This window comes from Nyctibius grandis, chromosome 6 (assembly GCF_013368605.1).
Source record: "Nyctibius grandis isolate bNycGra1 chromosome 6, bNycGra1.pri, whole genome shotgun sequence".
Classification (NCBI taxonomy): domain Eukaryota; kingdom Metazoa; phylum Chordata; class Aves; order Nyctibiiformes; family Nyctibiidae; genus Nyctibius; species Nyctibius grandis.
The window spans coordinates 32,250,822-32,276,580 of NC_090663.1; the positions used below are offsets into that span (position 1 = coordinate 32,250,822).

Genomic DNA, 25,759 nt, shown 5'->3' on the forward strand with positions numbered 1-25,759 from the left:
ACCTTTGTTTCCTACTTACTGTAGCTACTTATAGCAAGGCAAAGTACATGGAGAATGTTATTACCACTCTGATTTTGAGATGTCTAACATTCAGCTAATGCTCGTGAAAATGAGGCACATGATGCAGGGCTGTGCAGAGTTTGGCTTCATGTGATCAGGGATGCGCAGGACATAAAGGCAGGCCACAAACTGAAAGAGCACTAATCGAGAAGAACAGGGAGAAACCTGTCACAATAACAACATCACATGTTCCTTGATAATGTTTCAGTGGAAACCTCTCGTAGCATATTGTGTGCTGCCTTTGCATCTTTAAGAAATTAAACTGTAAATGCTCCAAGCATTTATATAAAAAATTTCCAATTCTCTTTTTTTTTTCCTCCTGGAAAAACGAAACCTAAAGACACCTGGAAAACCTGGAGTGCACTAAAAATTTAAGTATTTCAGCTATTTTTTTCCTCTACCCAGAATTAATTTGATGAGGCTAGCATCTAGTGAGAAATACGATTTAAAAGCGGTGTTTGATTTTGAAATTGTTGGTGTGCTGACAAATATGTATTCCGTTTTGCAGCAGAGGAAGGATTCACCCATCAAAAGAGACTGGCTGTCAGAGATAAAAGAGAGTAAAGAAATGGAGAGAGCCATTTTAAACATATAAGACAAGACTTTCATCTCATGCTGGACCATATGGGACAGTGCTATTAACCTTGGAAAAAATCTGACAGGAGTGAAAAAGAAAAGAAGATGAAGGAAAAAAAAGGAATAATTTACCTTCAATAACTTTTCTGATCTGCACTGACACGTTTCAAGAAGCCTACACTTACGCTTTTCCATGGGTCAAGGTTTAGCCATGTATCCCCTACCTCTTTCTGTACATCCAGAAGTGTTGTTATGGGTTTTCTGATAGTCTGTGTGTCCCTCCCCCACCTGCCTGCGAGGGTGCTGCCTGTGGGTACCTGGGCAGAGCACAGCTGGTGAATGCATGGATGACTCCTTTGCCTGGGTCACCTATAGACCCTTCTGTCACCTCAGCAGCCTGCGACACTGACTGACAAAGCAGTGTTAGACAGACGTTTCTGTAGTTTGTATGATTTCTGCCTGAAGAGCAGCTCCACAGCTCTGTAGCTACAGAAGCAAGTGCTCCCAGATCCTCCTTGTCAATTGTCTCATCGGTGCCTAAAAATCTCCCTCTGTGCGATTCCACCACCTCTTCTCCGCGATGCATTTGTAGACTAAATTCTCCTTACTCTTTGCAAGTGCTTTCCTAACATTTAAGATATTTCTTTTTTTTTTTTTTTGCTGAGAACTAAATGGATTACTTTTTATCTTGCCCTTGAGGGACATGAAAAACAATTGCTCACAATCCTCTTTGTAAGAACCTTTTCCATGTCAGCTTTCTCTTTTCCATACCAAACCAGCCAGTTCTTTCAATCCTTTTGTGACACAGGACATACTTTTAAGTCTCACTTCTGTTTCTCTGACTGACCCTTAATAGGTGCAGCCCAGAGCGGGCACAGTTTGAGATCTCAGGGGTGTGGGCCAGGGCAGAACCGTTACCTTTGGTGCACATAGAATCTGATGTGACACCTCCAGGAGCTATAAGTGAGGATTTTAGAGAGAGGCAAATGGCTTTGTGCCTGCCCTTTGAGGGATGCTCCCTCTGCCTCCAGGCCCCGCGCCCAGCTAGGCCGTCCCCCCCCATCTCCGCCCCGGACCCACGCTGCCTCCGGGGCTTACCCAGCCCCACAGCCCCGACCCCTCCTTGGAGCACTTGCCGCTGCCCAGCGCGTCAGGAGCGGTACCCCGTGGGGCAGGCGCTCTCTCTCCGCCGTGGCACCACCGTATGCATACTCGCCCACCGGGGTTTTCCTTTTTAAAATTATTTTATTTTGAGGGGTATTTGGGGTCTTTATGGTAAGCCTCACCCATGCAAACTGAGACGCTCTCTCTTCCCCAGGGGGGCGGGAGCTTCTCACCTGCGCCCATCCCCGCGGCGGCGGGGCGGGGCGGGACGGGGGCGCGGAGGGAGCCGCGGGGGGCCGCGCAGCGCGGCGCGGGGCGGGCGGCGGAGGCGGAGCCGGCGGCGGCGCGGCGGGGGGCGGCTGTACTCCGCAGCCCTCCCGCGGGGGCTCGGGCATCTCTGCGCGCCGGGCGGTGCGAGCGGCAGCGGTGGTGCGAGCAACAGCCGCGCCGGGCTCGGGGGGTGGCGGCGGCATGGAGGGCGCGTACCTCGCCTGGGAGCTGGCGCACGCCGTGCTGCTGCTGAGCCTCTTCCCCGCAGGTGGGAGCCGCGGGCGCGGGCGGGCGCGGAGCCCCGCGGGGCGGCGGGGCCGGGGCAGGCGCGGGCGGCTGCGGGGAAAACTTCGGCGCCGGCGGCTCCTCCCGCGGGGGCGGCGGGGGCAGCGCCGTGCCGGGGGTGGCGGCGGCAGCCCGCGGTTTACCCTGGCATCGCCCCGCGCCGCCTCTGCGGGACGCCCCGACGGGGGGAAAAAAAGTCCTTTGTTTGGAGTGCGCGGTTATCCGGGGCTGGGAGAGGGGCCGGCGGGGACCCCCCCCCCGCCATCTCCCCGGCCGGGCTGTTTTGACAATAAACTACCTGGTAATGGGTACAAAATGTCCCCGCGGTTAAGTGCTCGTTGAACAATAGGCAGGGAACGAGCCGCCGCCGTCAGGTGTCCAGCGCGCCCCACCAGAGGTGAAGCCTCCCCGGGGGGGCGGATCGGTTCGGTGCTCCGCCAGTGGGTCGGTGCCCTGCGCCCCGGAGGGTCCGGGCAGGCGGCTCACCCCGGGACCAGCCGTCAGAGCCGGTGTGCTCTGGCACTGCCGATCCTTCGCGTTGAAGAGCGAGGGCAAGTGGTGCTGCTCAGGCCTCCGGGAGGTCTCTCGGTGCTAAAACTTTGGTGTGTCGCGTATAAATTCAAAGATTCCCTTCCACTTCCTTGATAAGAGGGGGTTTCCTTGCCGAACCTCACAGCCCTAGCGCGCGGGGCTGGTGATTTTGAATACAGCATCTGGCTGCAGCACTGGGCAACTTTGCACATGGCTTTTGGAGTTGCCGTGCAGCTCGTTGCAGGGTTTGCAGGCTGAAGAGGCATTTGGAGGTCTACAGGGGAAGGTGGCATAAGGAGGTCGCTGCTAGTGTTTGAGGAGTTGCACCCAGGGAGGAATTTGGCCCTGTGCACCGAAGTCTGAAAGCGGATAACGTGAAAGGTTATTCTGCTACTTATCTAAGAGCAAGCTGAGGATCCAGGAAAGCGATGCGCAGTGCTAGGTGTTTGACATCTGCTGCCACCAACAGAGAGGAGCCTCGCAGAGCACCCGGTGGGAGAGCAGCCGGGGAGGGCTCCGCAAGTCTCTGTCCATGCTGCTGGGAGCAAATAAAACTAGAATACCAGGAGCTAGCAGTAGCGACAGTTTACACTTCTTCATTGTAAGCACTGTATTTTGGGGTATGAAAGAGGGCAGTAGTTGATTTACAAACATTTTTGTTAATAGTTTTGTTTGCGTAACATTTTGGGTTTGCTCCCTTTTGTTTATTGATAATCTGAACTAGAGTGTGATATCTGACAATTTGGACTTTCCTGTTTAGAAATACCCACATACATCTGCAAAATGCTAGTGCTGTGGCAACAGGGATGGGAAATTCTCCTACCAATGGGTTATTCCTTGAAATAAATAAAACAAGAAAAGTTGAAATGATTAATACCCACCAACTTTCTTTACTTCATGTATTTCTTGCCTGCACTTGAGGGTTATCCTTCATCATATGGTTAGATTGTCCTTAAGGAAAACTTGAGAAACAGGTCAGACTGGCAGCATCTTCTGGAAGTCATGAGATGCAGGCTCCAGACCGCTGGAGAGGCAAGGAGGGAACCTTTCTTGTGATCTTTCCTGTGGTTCTGGGTTCAGACACTTGTGGGGTACATTTCACCTGAGGGGCTCATCAGATTAACTCATGTAGACAAAAAGACACTGTGTCGTAGGCATAAACAACTTGCTGTTGCAAAAGACAATTGTCTTTGGGTACATATGCGCGTCATCTTTGTATCACACAGATGTAGGAATATTCAGGGCTAGTTTTGTGCTGGAGGAGGTATCAGAGTGATGGCTTGTGTCCTGGCAGGGGTGCAGGGGACATCAAAAGTGACAGGGAGGACAGAGCTGATCTGCTGTGCTGGATCACTCTGGAGCTAGCGTGGCCCTTGGGGTTACTTTTGGGTTTCCTTCAGTGCAGACGCTTGGACTGGATGATCTCCCACAGCCCCTATTCAGACCTATCCTGTTGTTTATCTGTATACAAATTTATACTAAGTATCTTTCTTTTGCCTTTAGTCAAGAGCTTGTTCCTTTGGTTGCAAATTAGGGAAGGAGGATGCAGAAAACTGAGCTTAATGTAGCTTCTCAGAGGGCAAACCGTTCATCTCCTCTGTCCACAGCCCCTTCCTACTTTTTGTTTTTCTTGCATCCTAAGATAAAGATATGCTTCCATTTTTCCTTCCATTTGGGGCTTGCCTAGTCCTCATTTTAAGCAGTATTCTGGAACAATCTTTTCTCTGTGCCTCTCCTGTCCTCCCCCAAGGCTTGCCCTGTCTTCCCCCTCCCAGTACTCTCTCAGAGTCTCTGTGGCATTTCCATCCCATGGTCATGGAAGACTGGACACGGTTCCTTTCAGCATCCATCAATATAGCCTTTTTTTTTCAGTCAGCTGCAGAGTAATAGGAGGCTCTCCCTGTGCCCAGAGGGAAGAATGTCTGTTTTCATAATGCTTCCTGCTACCTGTCAGCCGGTAGGGAGGAGAGTTGGAGGAAGATTGAACTTGATGAGGATTCTGATTGCTGTCACTCAGTCGTTGCCTTGACCCCCGCAAACCGTCTGAGTATCCTGCCCTCCCTGCTCCCCGTTTCCATCTCTGCTCTCTCCTTCTCTTTTTCCTCCCTCCCCTGCAGCAGTGCAGATTCTCCTGCGCAGAAATGTGTCCCAAGGCCACTGCCAGGAGCAGAATGGAAATGTCAAAGATTGCTCAATACTCGACTCTTTTTCCTTCCGTTACAACTGGGAACCCTCTGCCAGCAAGTGCGTAAGTGATTTTTCTTCAGGCTTTATAATAAGGAATGTGATAAATTTGGCAAGAAGTGAGACTCCCATTTGCATCCCATTTAAGTACCATTCATAGAGACTGGAGGCATTGCCATGTGCTCATTTCACAAGGGAGAGCCTCTCGTCGACAGATGACTGCAGCTGTAGTACCTTTGGGTTATACTGGCTCTCCGTGGGCTTTCCACCTCTCTTCAGCCCTCCCAGAAACCTGTCATTGATTGTCCAGACAGTAACGCTGCTTTGCAGGTGCCTGGATTGATCAAAGAATCCTGAGTCACCTCCAGAAGGGACGTGTTGCACCAGGACACAGGTGGAATTGGAAAGGATATGTCTTTAGCACGTATAAACATGAGCTAAGACAGGTCTTAGGAGGAACATCTGAGTCATGTTCCAGTCAGTAGGAGTCTCTTGTGGTGAAACTTGTCCTGTTCTCTCTCTGGTCTGTTGTGAGAGACTCTGATGATACATCTATATTTTTTGAATTTCTGTCTGAACTATGATTCGTTGCTAGTGAAAGCTATTTGAAAGATTTTTAAGGCGTATCTGGAGCTGTCAAACTAAATACCAAATATTACACATTTGTAGTTTGAAGCAAAGCTGCTTTCTAGCCTGAACTTTCAGTAAACACTCTGGTGTCATCTGAAGGTAAGGGATAACAAATTCTGGATGAAACAAGAACAGCACAGCATCAAAGAGTTTCAACAACATGTATGTTTATCTACAATACACGACAACTGATCTAATCTCATATCAATCTTGTAGAAGAGAGGCAGTAATTGCTAAAGGTTAAGCCACTTCTCAGCTTTTACTCTCTGTCCATGAAGATGAATACCATTGCAGAGATCAAGCGTTGTGCATTGTTTTGCTCTATGTGTGTGACACATGATTTTACAGATGTTGTTTTCTTTTTCATCTAGTACAAACATCTTCCAGGATTTTGACTCATTTCCTTAAGTCTCTTTCAGCTGTTCAGAGAATGGCTAGAGGAAATGAGGTCTAACATCCTAATGCATTGCATTTACTGTAAGTACCCTCTCACTTTACGTATAAAACTTCGCCTTTTTGTAATTTCTGAGTGTCCTTCTGAATATTCCCCTGCACAATAAACAACTTGCAGTTGTTTCTGTCCTTCAGAGACTCAGCGCCCCTGGTTGAGTCTCTTCAGCCTTAATAGAGTTCACGGTGTTCATTGTAACCTTAGGCGAAAGAGGAGAGCTGATGCTAAAGGCATCTCATGGAAGTGGTGATCCGGATTTCAGTGTGTTACATCTTTTGGACATTTATTATAAAAAATCTGAAGAGAATGCACATACAAATTACTAGGACTTGACATAAAAGAGATTTAAAAATTATTGTTACTCTTCTGTATTGTTTTACTGCAGAAGTATTGTGCTTGGCTTTTTCAGTGACTTTTAGGAAACTAGAAGGGCTTTTTCCGAAAGGACCCTCTTTAACAATGAGTCCTCCAAACAGTCATAAATGAACGTAATTTTACGCGTGTGAGTAGTCTCCTTGGCTGGTTGCCAAACCTAATGGCAACCGAAGTGTATTGTTTGTCCACCAGCCAAGACTGCTGCCGTTAGTGATAAAAGCGTAAGGGGAGTGTAAACATCTGTGTTTGAAAGGAGAATGCGACTCCTATTTTCTAGGGTATACCAATTAGAAAGCACAGTAAATGTTAATCTCTCAGTGGATTTACTCTTGGGAATTGTATTGATTTATTCTGAAAACATAGGTTTTCAGATATACCTTTAAATGGATTTTTAATGGTCTTTTTCGTGTCGCAACAGAATTTTTTTGTGCACCACATAAGGCTCTTGGTTATATTATCTTTATATTATCTCTTACAGGCATGTAAATAACAGAAAAGTTTCTAATGTTGCTACCATGCTATGCAACTCCTGGGCTGCTCCATATGGATCATTCCTCGAAATTGTAACAAAAAAGAGGTGTCATTTAATAAAATTATCACCTGCAGGGGGTTTTGCTTTTGGGGGAGGCTGGCAGCATTAAATGGCAGCATCATGTCTATGATTTTTAATGTCCTCTGACAGCTGAGTCTGTAATCATGTAACATAATTATTAAATATCTGATATGGAGTAGAATTCGCTGGTCAACTAGGCACTGATGGTTGTAAATCTAAGTGATGAAGAGGATGCATGGGCTTATTTAAGTTAAGAAGAGATGAAAACTGTGGCAGGGAAATTTGAAAGTCAAAGAGATGCATCTCTGCAGGTTCTTTGGAAGCCTGGCAAATGCCAGGTTAGTCCTTCATCTCCTTTCTTTTCCCATCAGTCATTGTCTTAAGCTAAGTAGCGCTCCTCCGCTCGTGCTGGGTGAACATGCTCCTCACGACATGGAGTGGATTTCTTTTAAAGAAAAGTTTTGTGCAAAAGCCACACTAGAAAAAGAAATCCAACTTGTTGGTTATAACCTGTCATTCAGAGCCTGCATGTTTCAGAGGAGGAGAAAGGTCCAGTGAGCTATGTAACAGGAGTGTTTTGTGTATTCACATACCTAGGCCATGCAGAACTAACTAGACTCCTGTTGAAGGGTATCACGAGATTAAAAATTTGCACTTTGCTCTCTTGACCTGTTTTTTGTTCAGGAGTCAAAGGCTGCACCGACGTTACATGTTGAAGGTTTTGTCTGCAGCCCTCAGGACTGGAAGCTTCATTCTTTGTGGAATGACATCTGACTTTCTCACGCATTCACCTGCCCTCGCAGTTGGGTTTTTAAGAAACACAGAAAGTCTTAGGAAGCTCCTACAGAACTGTAAGAGTAAGGCTGGAGGAGACCTGCAGAGGTCATCTGGTCTGTCTCCTGCTCTCCCCTGGGTCAGATGGAGCAGATCTTCCCAGGCAGACTTTTGTCTAACCTGCTCTAAGGCAGACTTCTGGTGCAGAGTCTACCACCTGTTTTTTCTAGTACATAACTAGTTGTTAAAGGTCAGAAGCTTCTCGTGATACTTAACCTAATCTTGTCACTTAATTCCATCCTTTTTTTTTTACCTGCTCTGGGGGATGTAGTGAACTGCTGATCACCATCCTCTTTATAATAACATTTTACACACTGACAATTGATATCACATCTTTGACTTCTCTTTTCTATGATAAACCTTTTTCAGCCTTTTCTTTTGGTGCATCTTTTGTAACTCCTCCTCCTTTTGTTCTTCTCATCCCTCTCCAACTTGTTTGCATTTTCTCCAGATACGATGTGTAAAATTGACGTCTGACTCCAGAGAAGAGATGTAGTGCTCCCAGTTTTAACAAAATAGTTGCCTCCCTGTGTACTGTGTGCTTCAATTTGATTCAAAGCATTGTAAAGCTGATTTTAATCATGATTTAAATCAGCCAACAGTAAGCCTCATTTTAACTGTTTTGCATTTGTACTTAATCATTTTGTAAAGAAAGGTTTAACCTCCTTTATTACCATTGAGATAGTTTTAATTAAATATAGCCTTTGCACTTAATGTTCTACTTACTTTGATTAATCACTGTGCCTGTATTTAAGCAATTATGTAGCTTGTTATATATACACTTATTCTGATTCTTCATGTGTATATTTTAGTATGAAAATAGAAAGTGTTGACATTTCTTCTATTAGATAATTGATTTTTTACTGATGATTTGCATCAATTACAATGAAGGAAACGAGAATTCTGAAATGTTCTTCCGTTAGATAAATAGCACCACATAGAAGCCAGCCAATTCAGAAGAAAAAACTCATTGAGAAATGTTTTGAAATAAAGAATTAATGTCTGAAAGGCCTATCTGTAGTCAAAACTGGTGGTTTCTAATCACTGTGCTGTAAAAATTTTAGAACTAGTCCATCTCATCCTCTTTTTATTCTTAGAATGGCAATGGAAAAAAACATTCATGTTTTTTTTTCAACTCCTGATCAGTAGCTCCTCTTTGAATGGACTAGTTGCTTAATTAAGTTGTACTGAATGAAATGAAATAAAGAAAATATTTTCTTTGCACCTGCTAGGAAACTCCAGATGCCAAAGGCTGGTTTATTGCTGTGGCACAATCTGCCTAGAGGTGCTCAGCTACCGACTTCCATGAATTCAGTAGTGTGATTATCTTTAAAATGTTGGCAGCAAATGTACGGCTTGAATAATTTTTTTGCCTTTAATTTTTTGTAGTGATTAGAGGAGGTGTAAATTTTAATTTATGTTGTTGTATTTTAAAAATCAGTGTTGAATATTTTTACATTTTAAAAGGAAAATAGGCATTATAAAAATGCTGTGGTTTTACTTTTAATGTAATATTAAATTAAATATGCAGTTTAGTATAGTATTTTTACCTGAAGTGGTTGTGTTCATATGCCTTAGATGCTGTTCTGCGTTAGGACCTGGTACTGAGGCATTCAGTTTCTGCTGCTCAGTGACTGCCCATTTCTTTTCTTTACTTTTGCTGCCTAACTCTTTGTTTGCTATTTTATATAGCATGGAAGTGCTTTCTATGCCTGGATGAGCATAACATTTTAACTTTGGAAAGAAATTATGTTATCTTCAACAAAATAAAAGCTTCCTCCCAGTAGTGTTCATTGTAACACAAGCTGTTGAAGTTTCCTATTCCACAGCCTGTCTGACTTCCAGGTATTATACATAAAATTGCTGATTTTGCAGTAATGCTAATATCATCATACCTAGGATTTGAGGTATGCAGCATAATAAAAGAGGTCAAATGGAAGGAGCAGAAGTAAACCCTGTATTTCTGGACTCCTCCCATAAACTAGATGCCTAAGCAACTACCTATATATATGCCATGTATATGCTATTTATGATAGGGCTTATTAGTAAACTAGGAAATACAGTACAATTTGTGAGCAAAATATATGAGTGGGACTTCTGCTGACATTGGAGATGATTGTTCAGTGGCCGAGTTATGTATCTCCTTGCCAGAAGAAGACTGGAGAAAGAAAACTGGATGGGCAGAAAAATATCTAAGTCTCTGTATTCAAGGTGCCTCCAAGACAACATCAGTGACAGATCTTGCTGGGTATTAGCGTGATTACCTGAGGCGAGATTTGTTCACCCTAGGAGGTTCTGAAGAACCTGCCGATGAATCCTCCAGAAGTTGTCCCAGTCACAGTTTCAGACGGCATGTGCAAAGATGCTTCTCTAATACTGACACATTAAAATGCATTTATTAGATTTGGTATTGTCTGTAAGGCAATGCTTTTACAAGAATTTTTCAACAACATCCTAATTAGCAGCAAAGTTTGTGCACTAGTTAGACAAAGGAAATCTAATTTATTGCAGGCTTATTAAAAATCACTGAATAGGTAAAGTTAATTTATATGGAGAAACATGGAAATACTTCAAAACTTGCTTTTAAAGGGATCTGAGTGCCATGTGGATGCATGACGTGATGCAATGACTTGTATTTCAGTAATAGAGCTATATAAATACTTTAGCTGTCTTATTACTAAACCCAGCATTTTTCTTATGAACCTGTCAGTTCTTTCAATGAAGGAAAAGAGAATACAAACTAATATGGACATAAAAGATAGCTGTGTCTTTTCTGCAAAATTTGGTGAACATATTTATCAATCTGAAAGTCTTGTTTATTGCTGTAATCTTCTAGGAAAAAGTACTGAACTAAATATCTGGAGAAAGTAAAAAGCAGTGCTCCTCTTTGTGGTATTTAATGTGGTCCATCCTAAGAGCAATGATAACATAATTATGCAATTATTGGTATATTTTCCCCTCTGGAGGCCTTATGTAGATGATTACCAGTGCACCTTTTAATGAAACTGCTACTATTTGATAAAATTACTGCCAAGACTTGAAATAATTAGAATTCACAGTGCCAAAAGTCTTACATCTCCTTCCTCAGTTGAGCCTTTTCCAAATAGGCATTAATTCAGATTGCAAAACGATTCACTGTTCTCCAGTTTTCTCATTTCTCTTCATTAAAACTACCTTTTCACTGCATTTCAGAAAACACACTTTCAAGCCCATGTTGCTCATTACAAGGAACATTCGTTCAAAATGGAAGTTGAAAGATACTGCACCTGTTAATGTAAATGTCAGCAAAGAGAAGTGAGAAGAAAAAGCCATTAAAGGAATAGGCTGGATGAATGACAGCCGAATTTGAATACACTATGCATTAATGCGCTTTTTCATTCCTTCTAATCGTTCTCCATACTTACTTTATAATTTGTTTATTTACATGTCTAACAGCTGATAAGGCTAACTGTGGGAACAGCTGGTTAATAAGTAATTTTGGAAGTTAGAGGGAAGAAGGCAATAATTCAGTAGGAGTAAGGATCAGTCTAAATATATAAATCTCAACAAGTGTCGTGGCAAACAGTTGCTCTTTTTTTTGTAAATCCTACTTGTGTGTGTATATACATACATATTTATCTGTCCTCTGTATTTTTCTTTGAATAAGAATTAGCAGGTAGTTGTTTTAAGCTTAGACCATTCTAGTTTAAAAAACCTGTAAGGTCAGTCGTGCTTTGGGTTTGGTTTTGTTCATCAGCACGTTGCCTGTAGATTCCTTCTGTGGTGGGAAGTTTAGGTATAAGAGACCATAGTGCATCAATGTGCTGCAATAAAATGAATTAATCACCTGGAATAGGTTGTTGCTCATAGTGCTTCCAGGTGAGTGACTGGACTGCTATAGTGCATATGGTGCTCCTTCAAAAAACAACCCCCCAAACAACAGAAAAAGCCCCCAAACCATGTCTTCCCAGAAAAAGAGGATTCGGAAAGGTATCATACCCAGCCATGGAAAGAAGCGTGGCATTTGATCCTGCTGTGGCCATTTAGCATGTGTGCTAAACTAGAATTATGTTCAGCGACACGTCTGCCTTTGACAGATGCCTCTGTTAGCTGTATTAGAAGTGAGGCATGCCAAACAGAAAGGGCAAGCTGTTTGCGGGGCAGGAAAAGGGGCCTGTTGGCATGGCTGGAGTTTCTTCACCCCAGCATGGGAAAACAAAGCGGCTGCAGGAAGAGGAAGGTGTCTCTCTGTCTCTGGAAGGTGCAGCTACTTACCCAGCCCCCTGCCTTGGCGGAGTGTTGCATTTCTATGGGGCAGCTCTCACATGTTCCTTTTGGAGGTCATGAGCAGAATCTGCTCTGCTAAGCCTGCTTCTGAAATAAGGAAGCCAAGGACAATTAGCTGCATTGCTAATTGTGACAAGACTCTCTGCAGGAGGATCTGCTGGCTTCCACCCACAAGCAGGGGATCAGCCCAGGTGCTCACGCTTGTCCTGCCTGGAGATCCTGTGAATGTCTCTCTTGGAGAGTGGGATGTGCGGGGGCTAGAGAGCTGGCTGCATTTGTCTTCTTGCCACCTGCCTCTGATGCTGGCTGTTTCTGATTAACCACATCTTGTTCGGAGGGGTGCATAACCTCTTTTCAGGTGTATCTGGGTGTCTCCTCAGTCGCCTGAGCTCTTTTTGCTGTAAGGCACACAGTGCCTTTTACTTGTCCTGTGGAGTGCCCTCCTAGGCCATGAGGTGTTTAGTGAGACAGGTCCATGTAGGAGCAATCCCAAAGCTTCCCATGGGGCATCACTGCAAAGGGGGGTGTCTCACAGCCACAGCCATGGTCCAGCTGCCTCTGTGGTTCCTCATGCTAATGCCTCCACAGATGATAAAGACAACCTTTGTTCCAGCCTCCTTCCACTTCCTCTCTTGGGTTTACCATGGGTGGGAATCAGCTGGCTGGCTCCACACGTGCTCTTTGTGTTGGGGGATGCCCATTTCTGCTTTACGCTGCCTGCAGATTGAGTCGGTTTGGCTGAGCCTTTGAGTGCTGGGCCAGCGAGCTCCTGCCTCCTGCCTTCCACAGTGCCCTTCCTCTGCCCTCGTCCCATTCAGGGTAAAGGGTCTATGGAGGAGGGGAAGGCTGGGTGAGAAGACAGTGGCTGCCCTCATGCAGCTGGGTAGATGTCAAAGCCCCCACTAATCCTGGTTTTCTGCTTAGTAACGTGCAGCCTTTGTGGATCCAAAACTTCAGAGCAAGCATGAGCACAGGAGCTCTGCATTTCTGCTTGGGAAACACATGGCGTTGAAGAGTCTGTCAGCAGATAGCACTGACTCTGTTGGACAGGTTAGAAACAAACCACTTAGTTCTGCAGGGAAGCCTAATCAGTCTAGGCCCTGTAATACATGCCTGGTGACAGTTATTTTTTCGGTCTCCAAGATGCAGTTGGGGCAGAGGAACTGGTCAGCGTTTCTATCAGCAAGTATTTGTGGCATTCATACATGCTGAGAGTCTGTGACGCTTGCAGGGGACAAGCACGTCTTTGGTCTTTTTTGGTCTATGTCGTTGAGGAAGACACTAGCACGGGTGTTGGCGTGGATGGTTTCTTTTGCAAAGTAAGAGGCTATACTGCTAGCCTTCTTTTCCCCCGCAGCCCAGCTGAAACGGGATCTGATGTAGCTTTCAGATCAAATAATTTAAAATTGACATTTGCCATTGCTAAACTTTTCATCTAGCATAAGGGAGAGTGTCTGTTTAGTGAAGCGGAACAAAACAAGTAAGCATATGATAGCATCTATCCTTTGAAAAATATGGGAGATTTTATACATCAGAGTAAATTAAAGTTGTTTCAGTGTGACTAACATGCGAGTTTGACACTTTATGTGTTTCCTTGGGGCATGAAATGGCAGGACAAAGAAAATATAATTGAAAAGGTCTTAAATTAATCTCCATCATAGCATATGTCAAGTGTCATAGTGGCTTTAAGAAGTAAGAGACAGAGTTGGAAAGGCGATACTCTTCAATTAGACCAACTAACACTGTAAAGAAGACCGGGCAGGCTTCTGGCTAGGACTTCTGCACTTGTGTAAAAGAGACATTTTTGCTTCTGCTTTTCTTTCAGACCTGCAGGAGACTTGTGTGTCTGAAAGCGTGTTCATTTTTCCAGCAGTGCTGGGTATGCTGAAAGAGGATTATCACCTCCCTGCAAGCTATGTCTTGCTGATATCCCCCAACCATTGCATCTGCAACAGTGCCACTACTTTAACTGATAAAGTATATCTCTTGTTTCTGCTTTCTTATGTTGTTGTAGATGAGAAACTGAAAAATGCGGTGAGTGAGGTCTGTGTGATAGCCCTGGAAATGAACCCAATGCCCAGAATGAACAGGCATTGAAGAGAGAGCTGTCTCTCTAATTGTATCCCATCACCACAACCTTACACAAAAGTTGCAGACATTTTGTCCCTTCAAGTTTAGCTCCTCGGTGCATTTGTCATAGAAAAACATTAACTGGTGTAGACATCATGGTCAGGATCAGGTCATGGTCAGGTCATTGTTTTCGTTGTGCAGTGTTTGTACAGCTTACGTGGGGATGGCTGATGACTATCAAGGTTATGGACAGCCACGAGGGGAAGAGGCAGAAGCTCGGAAGAGCCTGCTGTGCCCTTACAGTGTGTCCCAGCCCTGGGAGAGGCAGGGAGAGGGGTTTGCTCTTGCTGGATAGCATTGAACCTGCTGGCAGGTCACTGCCGGTCCGTTGGGCTTGGCAGAAAGGCTGGTAGTGGATGTGAGCAGGTTGTGGCTATACTGTGAAGCTGCACTGTGCCCCTGTATGGGGAGATGTTTGAGGTAAGTTTAACATGGAAGAGGGTAGGATAAAGCACAGGGGTTTTTTTATTTTGGTTTGTTTTGTTTTCTCTCAAAGCAATCTGTTGTGTTAGAAAGCTGCCACAAACTTCTTGTTCCTTTTAATGTTTAGGTAAGTGTTGACAGAGGAAACAGCCACAGAGGGACTAACCTGCTGGCCTAAGGTTGTGCAGAAAATCTGCGGCAGAGCTGGGAATAAAATCCACAGCGCTTGACTCTTCATCTTACTCCACGGCAGTCCCACCTCCTTTGTTTGCTTGGCAGCTGGAGATGCTCTCCAGTTGCTTGTGTGCATGATGTGGGCTTGCACCTGATGTGCTTTTCCGTGCTACAGCAGTGTTGTGGCTGGGGCTGAAAAGCTCCAGCATAAACCATATTTTTTTTTTTCCCAGGATGGTGCACTCCTTAGCCAAAGCATTTTTTGTTTGCACATCCCTTAATTGTTACAGGAACATTCTGCTGTCCTTAATCATATCCCTGCTATTTGACCTGCATTTCCTATCAGTATTATCTAGAGCTGTTTCGTTTTCTAATTCCTCCAGCCGGGTTTTCCAGATGTTCCTTCTGCATGCAGAAGCCACAACTGCTTACTCCCCCTCTTTCCTCCCTCTTCCTTCATTTTTAGGACTTAGGAAGCTGCTTGTAATATATTCATATATTCTTCTTCAGTTACACAGCCTTGTTCACAAGTGATCCCGGCATTGTAGTTTTTAACTCAAATTTGTTATATTACAGGGAGAAGCTGGGTAGTGGAAGCGACTCTTCTCAGCTGTGGGACACAAATTTAGAACATCCAAAATGGCTGTCCAAATCTGAGCTTTGCATTTTATTTTATGGGTTGTTTTTTTTTTTTATTGTTAATTATTAAATATTTGCCATTATCAACATATTTTGTTAGCATATAATAACTACCTGCTAGTTGCCCTTGAGGACAATTCTAGAGGGTCATCCAGAACCCCAGTGTGGTACTCTGGCTGTGCAGTGTATGAGGAGTGTTGCATGTTTCGCAGTGGGATCCACAGTCTGTGACCGACAGTGGGATCACCTGTCTCCACTAGCCCACAGGAGCCACTGGGGCAGAGGATGGGTTTCCTCTCTTCCCCTTGACCTCTGGGATCCCTGTGGTCAGGTGGGCTTCACTGAGGTGAGGGCACTCAGCCAAATATTGAAGTAGTGGTCCACCTCCTTTTCCAAGATGTAAGGAGGTAGAGAGAGGGTGGGGGCATGTGGGTCAGATAACAGAGTAAGGATGCTCACCCACACCTAGAAATCTTCAGTGGAGACATAATGATGGCTTCCTCCATCCTGTTGCTCAGAGAGTTTACAGTTGCGCTGGTGACTGGTAAAGTCATGGTCCTGCCTGGGGTGAACATGGAGCCCTGGGAGAAGACAGCAGATGCCAAATCCCATGGGGTTTGGCACTTGGAGATCTCTTACCATCCTTGGCGTATATCCTGCCAACACAACCGATTCCCGAATTATTAGTGTTAGCGTCATGGTTATGGTTACATTCTTATGATTGGTGTTACCAGAGTGTGCAAGAGCAACAGTTGGCCTGGAAGAGCCCCATCATGCCTCAGGTGCGGTACGAATGGAGCAGTCTTGAGGTGAGGTGTTAGTCTGAGGAGAGATCAAGAGATAGCAGATGGACACATGCTGTGGGGATAAATACACTGGATTACAAGTTGTTGGTTAAACTCTCAGTTTTCTGTTACTTCATTATTCCTCCAAAAAGAAGGCACAAACTCATTCCCGTGTTTCTGGGCACTGTTTTAGTTCTTCTTTTTTAAAGTCAGGCGATATTTAGAGGCATAATACCAAGCACATCTGATAGTCCTTGCGTTTACAACCTGTTGTCCTTACACTGCCATACTTTTCTTGAAGATGATACATCATTTTCAGAGGGCAACAAAAAAGCCCTTTACATTGCGGGAATCCTTTGCACGAGGCATTAATTCAATTTGTGAATTGTTCTGCTGAGAATTTGTAGGCTGCATAAAAGGAACCGTAGCAAGATTGTCTCATATGAGTCATGGTTTAAACTGAAATATCGTGGCTTTTGTTGTGGAGTGCCACAGTGTGCTTGTTCCCTCTTCGCCTTTCTTCCCCCAGCTCCTGTATGTAACTTGTTTCTTGTGCCTCTGGACAGCATCGTGCTCTGCTGTGTTGTTTACCACTTTTAAAAGCTTTCCAACAACTCGCTGTCTGGTCCTGATAATCAGTTTTGCAAAATTTTGAACTCCTAACCTGAATGGGTAGGATGAGTGCTAGGGGAAAGAGCAGGTAAAAATCACAAACGTTGCATAAAAATATGAAATGATGTTTTTCCTAATCTTTCTGGCAATTATTATTTCTGGGATGCTTGTTTATATGTTCAGTCATGCGAGTTTGTGTAGAGGATTAGTGGACCACAAGTGGAAAAATTTCTGGTGGCACTGGAAAAACAGGCACTGGTAGACTGCCGGTTGGGTTTAGCACTGATAAATAAATCTTCATCTGAGGGAGATGGGGAGATAACGAGAGCTCCCTCCAAAACCCAGACCACAAACAGAGTAATTAGGCTCTGCAGGTGGTCTGACCATCCTTTGCTTCCTGCTGTGTGGTGGATTTGTCAGGAAGAGAAGCAGTTACCTGACCTGGTCTTAATCCAGTAGATACCTTAAGAACAACTAAAGCTGTGAGATGGGTGAAATAAGTCTGAAGTATATAACCTCATCCTAACTAATTATCTGATTGTTTTGCTTGAACATCTGTTGTTATCTGTGTGGGCAGGGAAATTCAGCCTCTGAATGGAGCTACACAGTGTATTTTTGAATGCAAGTGGTGTTGGTTTTTGAGAAATGTTCGCCCTGGCTCAGGCATGGCTATTATACCTCCAGTCCAACTGTGCAATACTGTTCTGTGCATTAGAGCGGCATGGGGCGATGGTTACTGGTAGGACTACAGAGCCAGCCTTCGGAAGGGGAAGGGTTTGTTGCTGTAGCACCTGTCAGCATTTGCACACATCACAGTGATGTGCATGGTTTGACAGATCTGCACTCATTTAGTAGGTCAATTATGACAATAATGTATGCATTGCTACCTCCAGTGTGTCCCTTTCCTCTGCAAACCTGTTGATGATGCCCTGCCTTTGACCTTCATGTGCCCTTGTGCCCTAGAGTTGTGTGGTTAAGTGGGTTTGGGAAGGAGAAGCCCAACACCTGGCTGTGCAGTACATCACAGGCTGGTTTTGTCTGGGCAGTTCGGAGCCTACGGTTGCCCTGTGTGTCGTTACTCCGCTGTGTAAATACCCATGAGAGAAGCGGAGGGAGCAGTTCAGCAAGCCAGGCTGGCTTGGCGTTTCCTCAGGGCCAAGTAAATGAGTTTGTTCCCCACGTAGCTCTGGGGCTCTTTGGATGCAGTAACCCCTCGCTGCAGCTGAGAGCGTGTCTCCACTGAGGCTTGTGCATGGTGCAGAGGCTGCAGTAAGGTGTGGGGAGGGAGCATCCCCTGTCCCTGCACACGCGTAGGTTGTGCACCAGGAGTTCCTGTTGGCTGTGGGTGCCTTTCTGTTCACGCGGCCGAGGTGTCCCCTTGGGTTTGTGTTGTTGAAAGGAGAGCGTTGGGTAAGGGCTGCGTTGGTTGGCTTTGTGCTTTCAGAGGCATCCAGCTGTCAGCGATGCCGTGCTGGCAGTGCTGTTGAGGAGGGGGTGCCTGGCTCGGGCTGGCAGGCTGGTGTGCTTCCCCCCCACTGCCTGTTTTGTGCCTGGCATTAGGAGCTGAGGCCAGGCCACCACCAGCATCGCCCCTTGTGGTGGTGAAGGAGGGCTGCCCTGTGGTGTGATGAGGGCACACGTTGGTGTTTGCTCCATGGTGGGGGCTGTGTCACCTGCCCGGTGCCATGCTCCTCCGGCAGTGGGGGCCGTCCCAGCCCAGCCACACACATACCTCCCCTGGCAGGGTGCAGACTGAGACCTTGCTGGCTGCAGTCAGGGAGTGGTGCCAATGAAGGATGTCCTGATCTTCTCCTTTCCCAGCCCTCTCTGACTCGTCCGAGAACCTAGTGCCTGCGTGGTTATACCACATTGCACTTTTGCTATTTTATGCAGCTCATGTCATTTGTCACTTGAAGTACCCTATGGTCTGTGGGCAGCAGCAGAGAAGTCTTCCAAAGACATCCCTATGAAGGACCTGCATGGTCTTTCATGAGGCCTTCTCAGAGGTCTTTGCCCTCTGCCTTCTCAGGTGCCAAATGTTGCTGGTTCTGATCTGAGGGATTTGTAAATCAGAGGCCTCCTTGCCTCTACTCCGCTGTCGGACGCTTCTATGTGCAGGGCAAAGGGTTGTTCCAGCTCTCCTGCCTGCCGAGCCACTGCTGGCTGGGACCTGTGCTCCTGAGACCTTGGGCTTTCGCTCTCCTTGTTTGAGCTGCTGTATCACAGCTCAGGCTCACACCTGCACTTTGAGGTAGCAGATTTGAAATTAAAAGTGGGTTTTTCCTGCCTTTTTTCTGGCAATTATTATTTCTAGGGTGATTGTTTATGCGCTCAGTCATGGAAGCGTATATGCAGGCTTAGTGGATCTCATGGAAAATTTCTGGTGGAGCTGAAAAAACAGGCACTGGTAGACTGCCTGTTGGGTTTAGCACTGATAAATAAATCTTCATTGGAGGGAGATGGGGAGATAACAAGGGGTCTTTCCAAAACCCAGACCACAAACAAAGTAATTAGGCTCTGCAGGTGGCCTGACCATCCTTTGCTTCCTGCTGTGTGGTGGATTTGTCAGGAAGAGGAGCAGTTACCTGACCTGGTCTTAATCCTGTATATACCTTAAGAACAGCTAAAGCTGTGAGATGGGTGAATTAAGTCTGAAGTATATAACCTCATCCCAACTAATTATCCAATTGTTTTGCTTGAACGACTGCTGTTATCTGTGTGGGTAGGGAAATTCAGCCTCTGAATGGAGCAGTGGAGTGTGTTTTTGAATGCAAGTAGTATTTTCAGCATCATGACTCTACTGCTACATATGGATGTTGTACAATCTTGTACAACTGTGCTTCACATGAGGGGCACATTAGCTAACAGCACAGTTACTGTAGGCTAAGGATTACTTGTAGGACTAAAGAGCTACTTGGAAAGGGGACGGGTTTGTTCCTGCAAGACCACCTCAACATTTGCGTATGTTCTTCTGATGTTCAAGTAGGTCCATAATAGTAAGAATTTATCTGCGTTTTTGGCTATGAACTCCATTTTGTATGTTCACTAAGACTTTCACATCAGGGGTATGGTAACTCAGTAACCCTCTGCTTGACTTACCTTAGCAGTGGAGCCAGAGAAACCTGAATGTGCTCCTTCAAGTACACAGCGTAAGTTGGGAAGTGGTTGGGAATTGTGAATTGAAGCTGCTAATTTTACACAGCTTTATTTTCTGAGAACTTTTAAAAAGTTGTGTTATGGTATGTTCAGTGAAAAAGAAGCTAAGAGGTCATTTAGATCAGCTTTGGTTACTGGGAGATTGGTGCCTCAGTGAAACCAATTTGGTAGCATTGAAATGGATGCTTGAAGAGTATTTTGCATGAAATTTTTTTGGAGGTAAGAAATGACAAATTAGCACTTCAACTAAAGAAATAAGCAAGTATGGAAAGCATGTACTGATGCATTCATTAAACTGGACACTTCTAAGAGTGTGAGCGGAGCTTCTGAATACATGAGAGAGCAGTTAAAAAAAGATAACTGTTGAGTAAAGAAACTTTAGTTCTTGGCAACATACTGAGTAAATGACAAAGAATGATTAAAAGTGCTGCCATGTAGAATCAGGCTCATATGTTCTCGAAAATAGCTTGGGTCTGTTCCCATTCAAAAGCCAAACCATTGCAGGAACTGCTGCATCAGAAACTAGTTTCAAATGGTTTTTAAAGACCGGTTTCCATCTGCAGTAGTTACTTGCTCTGTGCGCCTAAGGTCTTACAAGCCAAAAGGTGTCTGTAGAATTGCACGCTGCCGTTGCAGCTTAGTATTTTTAAGAAATAATTCCCAAATATTAACTGCACATATACAACTATAAATAACAATTTTGCTGCAAAAAAAAAGAGAATGTTGTATTGACAGGCACTGTATTTTGTGCTTTTTTTTTCCTCAGGTGGTTCACTGCCCCATGAAGAATCTTCGCTGGTTGTGAATAAAGGGGAGGAATTAAGGCTGAGGTGCAACAAAGATGGACCTGTGACTTGGAATTTCCAGAACTCGGACCCACTGGCAAAAGCAAGGAGTTCCAATGAGAAAGAGTGGTACACCAAAAACGCAACAGTCAGAGACGTAGGCAGATACATATGCAAAAGCAAAGGGAGTATTGTCACCTCTGTTTATGTTTTTGTTAAAGGTAAATATCAATGAAGGCATTATTTTTGCTTGCCCTCGGTTCCCACTCCCAAAATAACAGGACAGTATTTGGAGGAGGGAATGAATTTGACATACAGAAGAGGAACACAGTCTGATAGAAGAAATTTTCATCCCTGTCCAGTAGAAAGAAAACTCACTCCCAGCTTTGCTTGCAGTGGCCTTTGTCACCAGAGCAAAGTTCTGGATGAGTTTCTCATTACATCCCTGTTGTTTTGTGGTGAAATATACCTGAGCTTTCTTTCTAGAAGATAGCCGAGTGACCTGAGTCAGTTCTATGAGTTAGTTGTACTATGAGGAAGCAAGCAGTATGTAGGAACGTCTTTTTAATTCCATGCCATCCATCAGTAGGGAGTCATGTAAGGTTTGGCCCCAAGCTTGTGATTTATTGAGGCAGTTAGCTAAAGGATTTGGCTTTTCGAGATTGTGCTCTCAGGCTTAAGCCAGCAGGCAGCAATGATTCCTCTGCCTCCAGCTCCTGATGTACCTTGTGACTGATCAGAAATGTCTCAGATGGGAAAAAAGTGCCTCTGCTCTGACACATTTTTGCAATCTTTTATTACCCTTCTTCTTTGTGCAGTGTTTTCTTCAAATTTCTTCTCTTCTTTTGTTGGCTCCTGATCTGTGGCTTCATCAGCTGCCCTCATGCTGACAGTTTACCATGCCTGGCACTCCCTTTTCCTTCCCAAGGAAGACAGTTACTTTGCTTCTCCTTCACAAAGCTCTGGTGGTCTTTGTTCTGTGTTGATGGAAAAAAGTCCTACAGCATCCACTTTCTTGGAGACAGCATTCCTTGTCCAACAGGAGTTGTCTCAAAGAGCCTCCTCTGAACCCTGCCAGTCCTTTGAGAATTACTGCAGGTTGTTCTCTAAGACAGGGAGATACCAGCACAGCACAGCAGAGAGTACTTTCCCAAGGAAAAATATGACTTAGTGGCCACACAATTTAAAGAGTGCTCCTTTAACCCCTCCTGAGTTGTCCAAATAGCCATGCAGCTACCATGGATGAGTTTCCTTGACATTGTGTTTCTCTGAGACTATGACTAAATTATATCTGGCATGTATTTTACCTATATATGACAAACATTGTTGACTTTGTCTACCATGACTGTTTTCCTGAAGGTTATGGTAATTATCCCAGACAGCTGTGATCATAGAGATGTTTGTGCCTTCCATTACGTGACTCCTTCACCTCAGGATATCAGGCAACCCTCCCACTGAGCATGATTACCAAAGCATCAGAGAAGTTGTGTGGCCCTCATGCAACATGTTGTTTAATTTCTTTGTCTTAATTGTGTGAAAAATGTGCAAGCTTCACTTTGACAAGTTCCTGGCAGTAAAATAAGTATTGTGAGGTTGGCCATCATTTTACAATAGGCTGTGGCTTAATGACATCTTACATCACCTTGAAGATGCTACCTTGAGCTCAGCTGCTTATGGGATTGCCACAAGCACCCCATACACTTTCTGCTTGTAAAGCTGGGAATGAAGAGAGAACAGGATCAAGAACCTTGATCCTGCGCAGTCTCAAGTGGCACATAAAATGGTGGCAGCTGTTTATCTCTTGTGTCCATATGGATCTACTAAAAGCAAATTTTCTGTGTTTCTGTGACCAAGGATGCCGCAGTGTTGACAGACTGTGGATGCTTACCTCTTTCACCTTTCTGCTTTGGCAGAAAGTGCCTGTGTTGTGTCTATAGAATTAGTTTGTGTCCGTATCCAAGCAAGTTTAGTGAAGATCAAGCTAGTTCAGACACCTACAAAAGAGAGAAAAATCTCTTGGTTTTGATGCTAAAGTCTTTTCAGACACAAGCAATGATAAGCACCACCACATCTTGTGTTGGAAAGCTGAGGTATGCCCAGAAAGCAAGTGCTACCCAAGAGGTACCTGGGGTGGAAAGCCATGAAGGGAAGAACATGACCATGAGCAGCCTTGTTTATGCCTGGATTCCCTACAGCAAATACTTTCATGTCTTCTCACCATGACATCTACTTTCCAGAGGGGGATGGAAGATGGGAGGGGAGCACCTCAGCAATTCTGCTTACCCCAGCCACGGCCTTCCCTGCAATTTCAGTTGTTAGTGAAGCAGGTCTTTTGTTCCTTTCTTCTATTTTCAAAAATGTCTTTTTTCTTCCTGGGGAGCCATACTTTCTGCATAGTGAAGATATCTTGGCTCTGTCCATACAGGAGAAAGAGTGGACCTAGAGGAAACCGATCAGTTAAGTCTCTGTCAGCAGGGACATTTAGATGAGCTTTTCTAGTCCATGCTCTTCCATCTCAGGACTGCCAGCTGTTCATAGCATTTCTCTAAGTATCTCCATTTGCAAAACGTCACACTTTGGTTCTGTTCAGACATGCTTTACTTTTTCATTTTTTGGTAGTCTCCATCCTCTAGTTCTAGACTGATGCTTCAAAGCTTTTAGTTTGTGGGGGCTTCTTGGGTGGCAGTATCAAATGAGGTTAAAACTACACCTCACTCTAAGCCAGAAACCAGCCAGTAACTTCTCTGTTCAGTGATGAGCACCTTTTGACTTACTATTTCCTAATTGCTTATGTAAATGTCCCATGCTTCATTTTCAGCTTGGTACTTCTTGTCTTAAACCAAATGCACATTGTCCATCATCTTAACTGAATTCTCTCAGTCTTCCTTGTTAAGTCATGGTTTGTTGATCTCTAATCATTCAAGTTGTATGAAGCCAGTTTGCAAAAAAGAAAGAAAACTTTTCTCTCTGTTTCTACATTTCTAATTCATGCTACTCTGTAGGAAGGGCAGATGGGAGCTGAAATAAGCTTTTGCAGAGTTTTTGTCACCACACCATCCTTTATTTTTGTGTTTGCTATTAATGGCCAGGTTCTTAGCATTTCAAGGTCATCACCTATCATGGCTTCAACTTTGGTTGTAAAAGTGTTTAAAGTACCGTATGTTTGCGTGCTGTGGTTGGCTGACATGAAATGCTTTAGAAAAGTTACCTTGTGAAAGTTTACATGACAATTTTTAAGTCAGATATGCCGTTTGAATCCCCAGTTTTTTTCTAAGGAGGCTAAAAATAACCCCTGCTTTCAGGGAGGGAAGAGAGAAGTTGTTTGGTGCTTCCTCTGGTAGCAATGTGTGTTCATTTAGATTATGTATTTTACAGAAGTGAAAACCATAATTTAGGTGCTTTTCACCTTCCATTTGCTCATAAATTTCTTCAAAATCCTCCTGTGGGCATGAACCTTACAACCCTGCCACTAGCTAAAAACAAATTACTTTTAATGGTCTGTGAAAAACTGTTTACTGTTGTTGGGGGTGGAGGGTGGAGGTTTTGGAGCTGAACAAGGCAAAAAAAAAATCTCCATCTCCAAATAACAAAGCAGTAAGATTATTTTTAGTGCACATGGTTCTTTAGTGTGTCCGGTATTGAGTGCTACTGCATATCTCCTGTTGTGCTGCTCTTTTTGGACAAAATGTAATGTCTCTGGGTAAACATGAATTGGGTAATACTCTGTTTTACTGGCTGAATGTAAAACTTTCTTTGATGTAAGTGCCCAGTTGCAGAGTTAGGGTCATCAGAAGTTCCCTGTGCAATGTCAGCTTCTCTGACAGGTCTTTGCGTTTCTTCACAGATCCAAACGTGCTCTTCCTTGTCGATTCTCTGATCTATGGAAAAGAAGACAGTGACATCCTGCTAGTGTGCCCGCTAACAGATCCAGATGTTTCAAATTTCACGCTGAGAAAATGTGATGGCAAACCTCTCCCCAAAAATATGACGTTCATTCCCAATCCCCAGAAAGGCATCGTTATAAAGAATGTACAGAGGTCGTTTAAGGGCTGCTACCAGTGCTTGGCCAAGCACAACGGAGTTGAGAAAATATCGGAGCACATTTTCCTGAACGTGAGGCCAGGTAACACAGGATTTTTGCCTTCTTGTAGAGCACCTGATTTTACCCTTCACCTCCCAGGAGCTGATGGGAAGTGCTGTGAAGCCTCACCTTATGTCCTGACCTTGTCATGTGGAGGCTGGTGGTAATGGTCTCCTCTGGAGGCTTTTGGAGTCTTCTCCTACTCAAAGCCAGAGGTGCTTGTGCACCAGGGGATTGCTCTGTGGTGCCTGTGACCGCTGCAGGTTGTCCAAAGGAAAGTGGTGGGCTTAGAAAGCTTGTTCTGGGCAAGTTGTATCAAGGCATAGGTAGATCTTGTGATACTTGACTTGTGACTGTGCTGTGCAGGTTTGGCCATGATCACTTTTATTTTCTGTTGCTGGTGATTTCCAGGTGTTTTTTTTCACCATTCTAAGAAACGAGGGTTGTGCTGTTAAACTTTAAGGACAAACCAGCACCCTGATGTTTGGAGAGGTTTGTGCAGGCAAGGCGGAGATTTGGGTGCCTGACTGACATGTCTATTGTCCACAAGTGACAGCAGGAGGAACTGACTGATGGCATTGAAGAAGAGGGTTTCAGTGGAGAGGCAGAGCTTGGGGTAGCAGAGGGCCCTTGTTTGTCTCCATCTTCATGAGTGAGGGTGGTCACAACAGCAGCCATGTGCCCAGATCATGATGAGCGTGTTGTGGCTGAGCTGCCACTTAGCTCTGCAAACCTGTTGATGATGTGCCCTTGTGCCCTAGAGTTGTGTGGTTAAGTGGGTTTGGGAAGGAGAAGCCCAACACCTGGCTGTGCAGTACATCACAGGCTGGTTTTGTCTGGGCAGTTCGGAGCCTA

At 44.7% G+C, this 25,759-nt stretch overlaps 1 protein-coding gene across 1 annotated transcript in view; it reads left to right on the forward strand.

The window, feature by feature from the left end:
* Positions 1–2,211: 2,211 nt before the first annotated feature.
* KIT (KIT proto-oncogene, receptor tyrosine kinase) overlaps positions 2,212–25,759 on the forward strand; it is a 57,568-nt gene continuing 34,020 nt past the window's right edge. The window contains exons 1-3 of the mRNA XM_068403457.1: positions 2,212–2,278; positions 20,805–21,044; positions 24,668–24,946. Of these exons, the coding sequence (XP_068259558.1) occupies positions 2,212–2,278; positions 20,805–21,044; positions 24,668–24,946 (586 nt within the window). The remainder of the gene's footprint in view (positions 2,279–20,804; positions 21,045–24,667; positions 24,947–25,759) is intronic.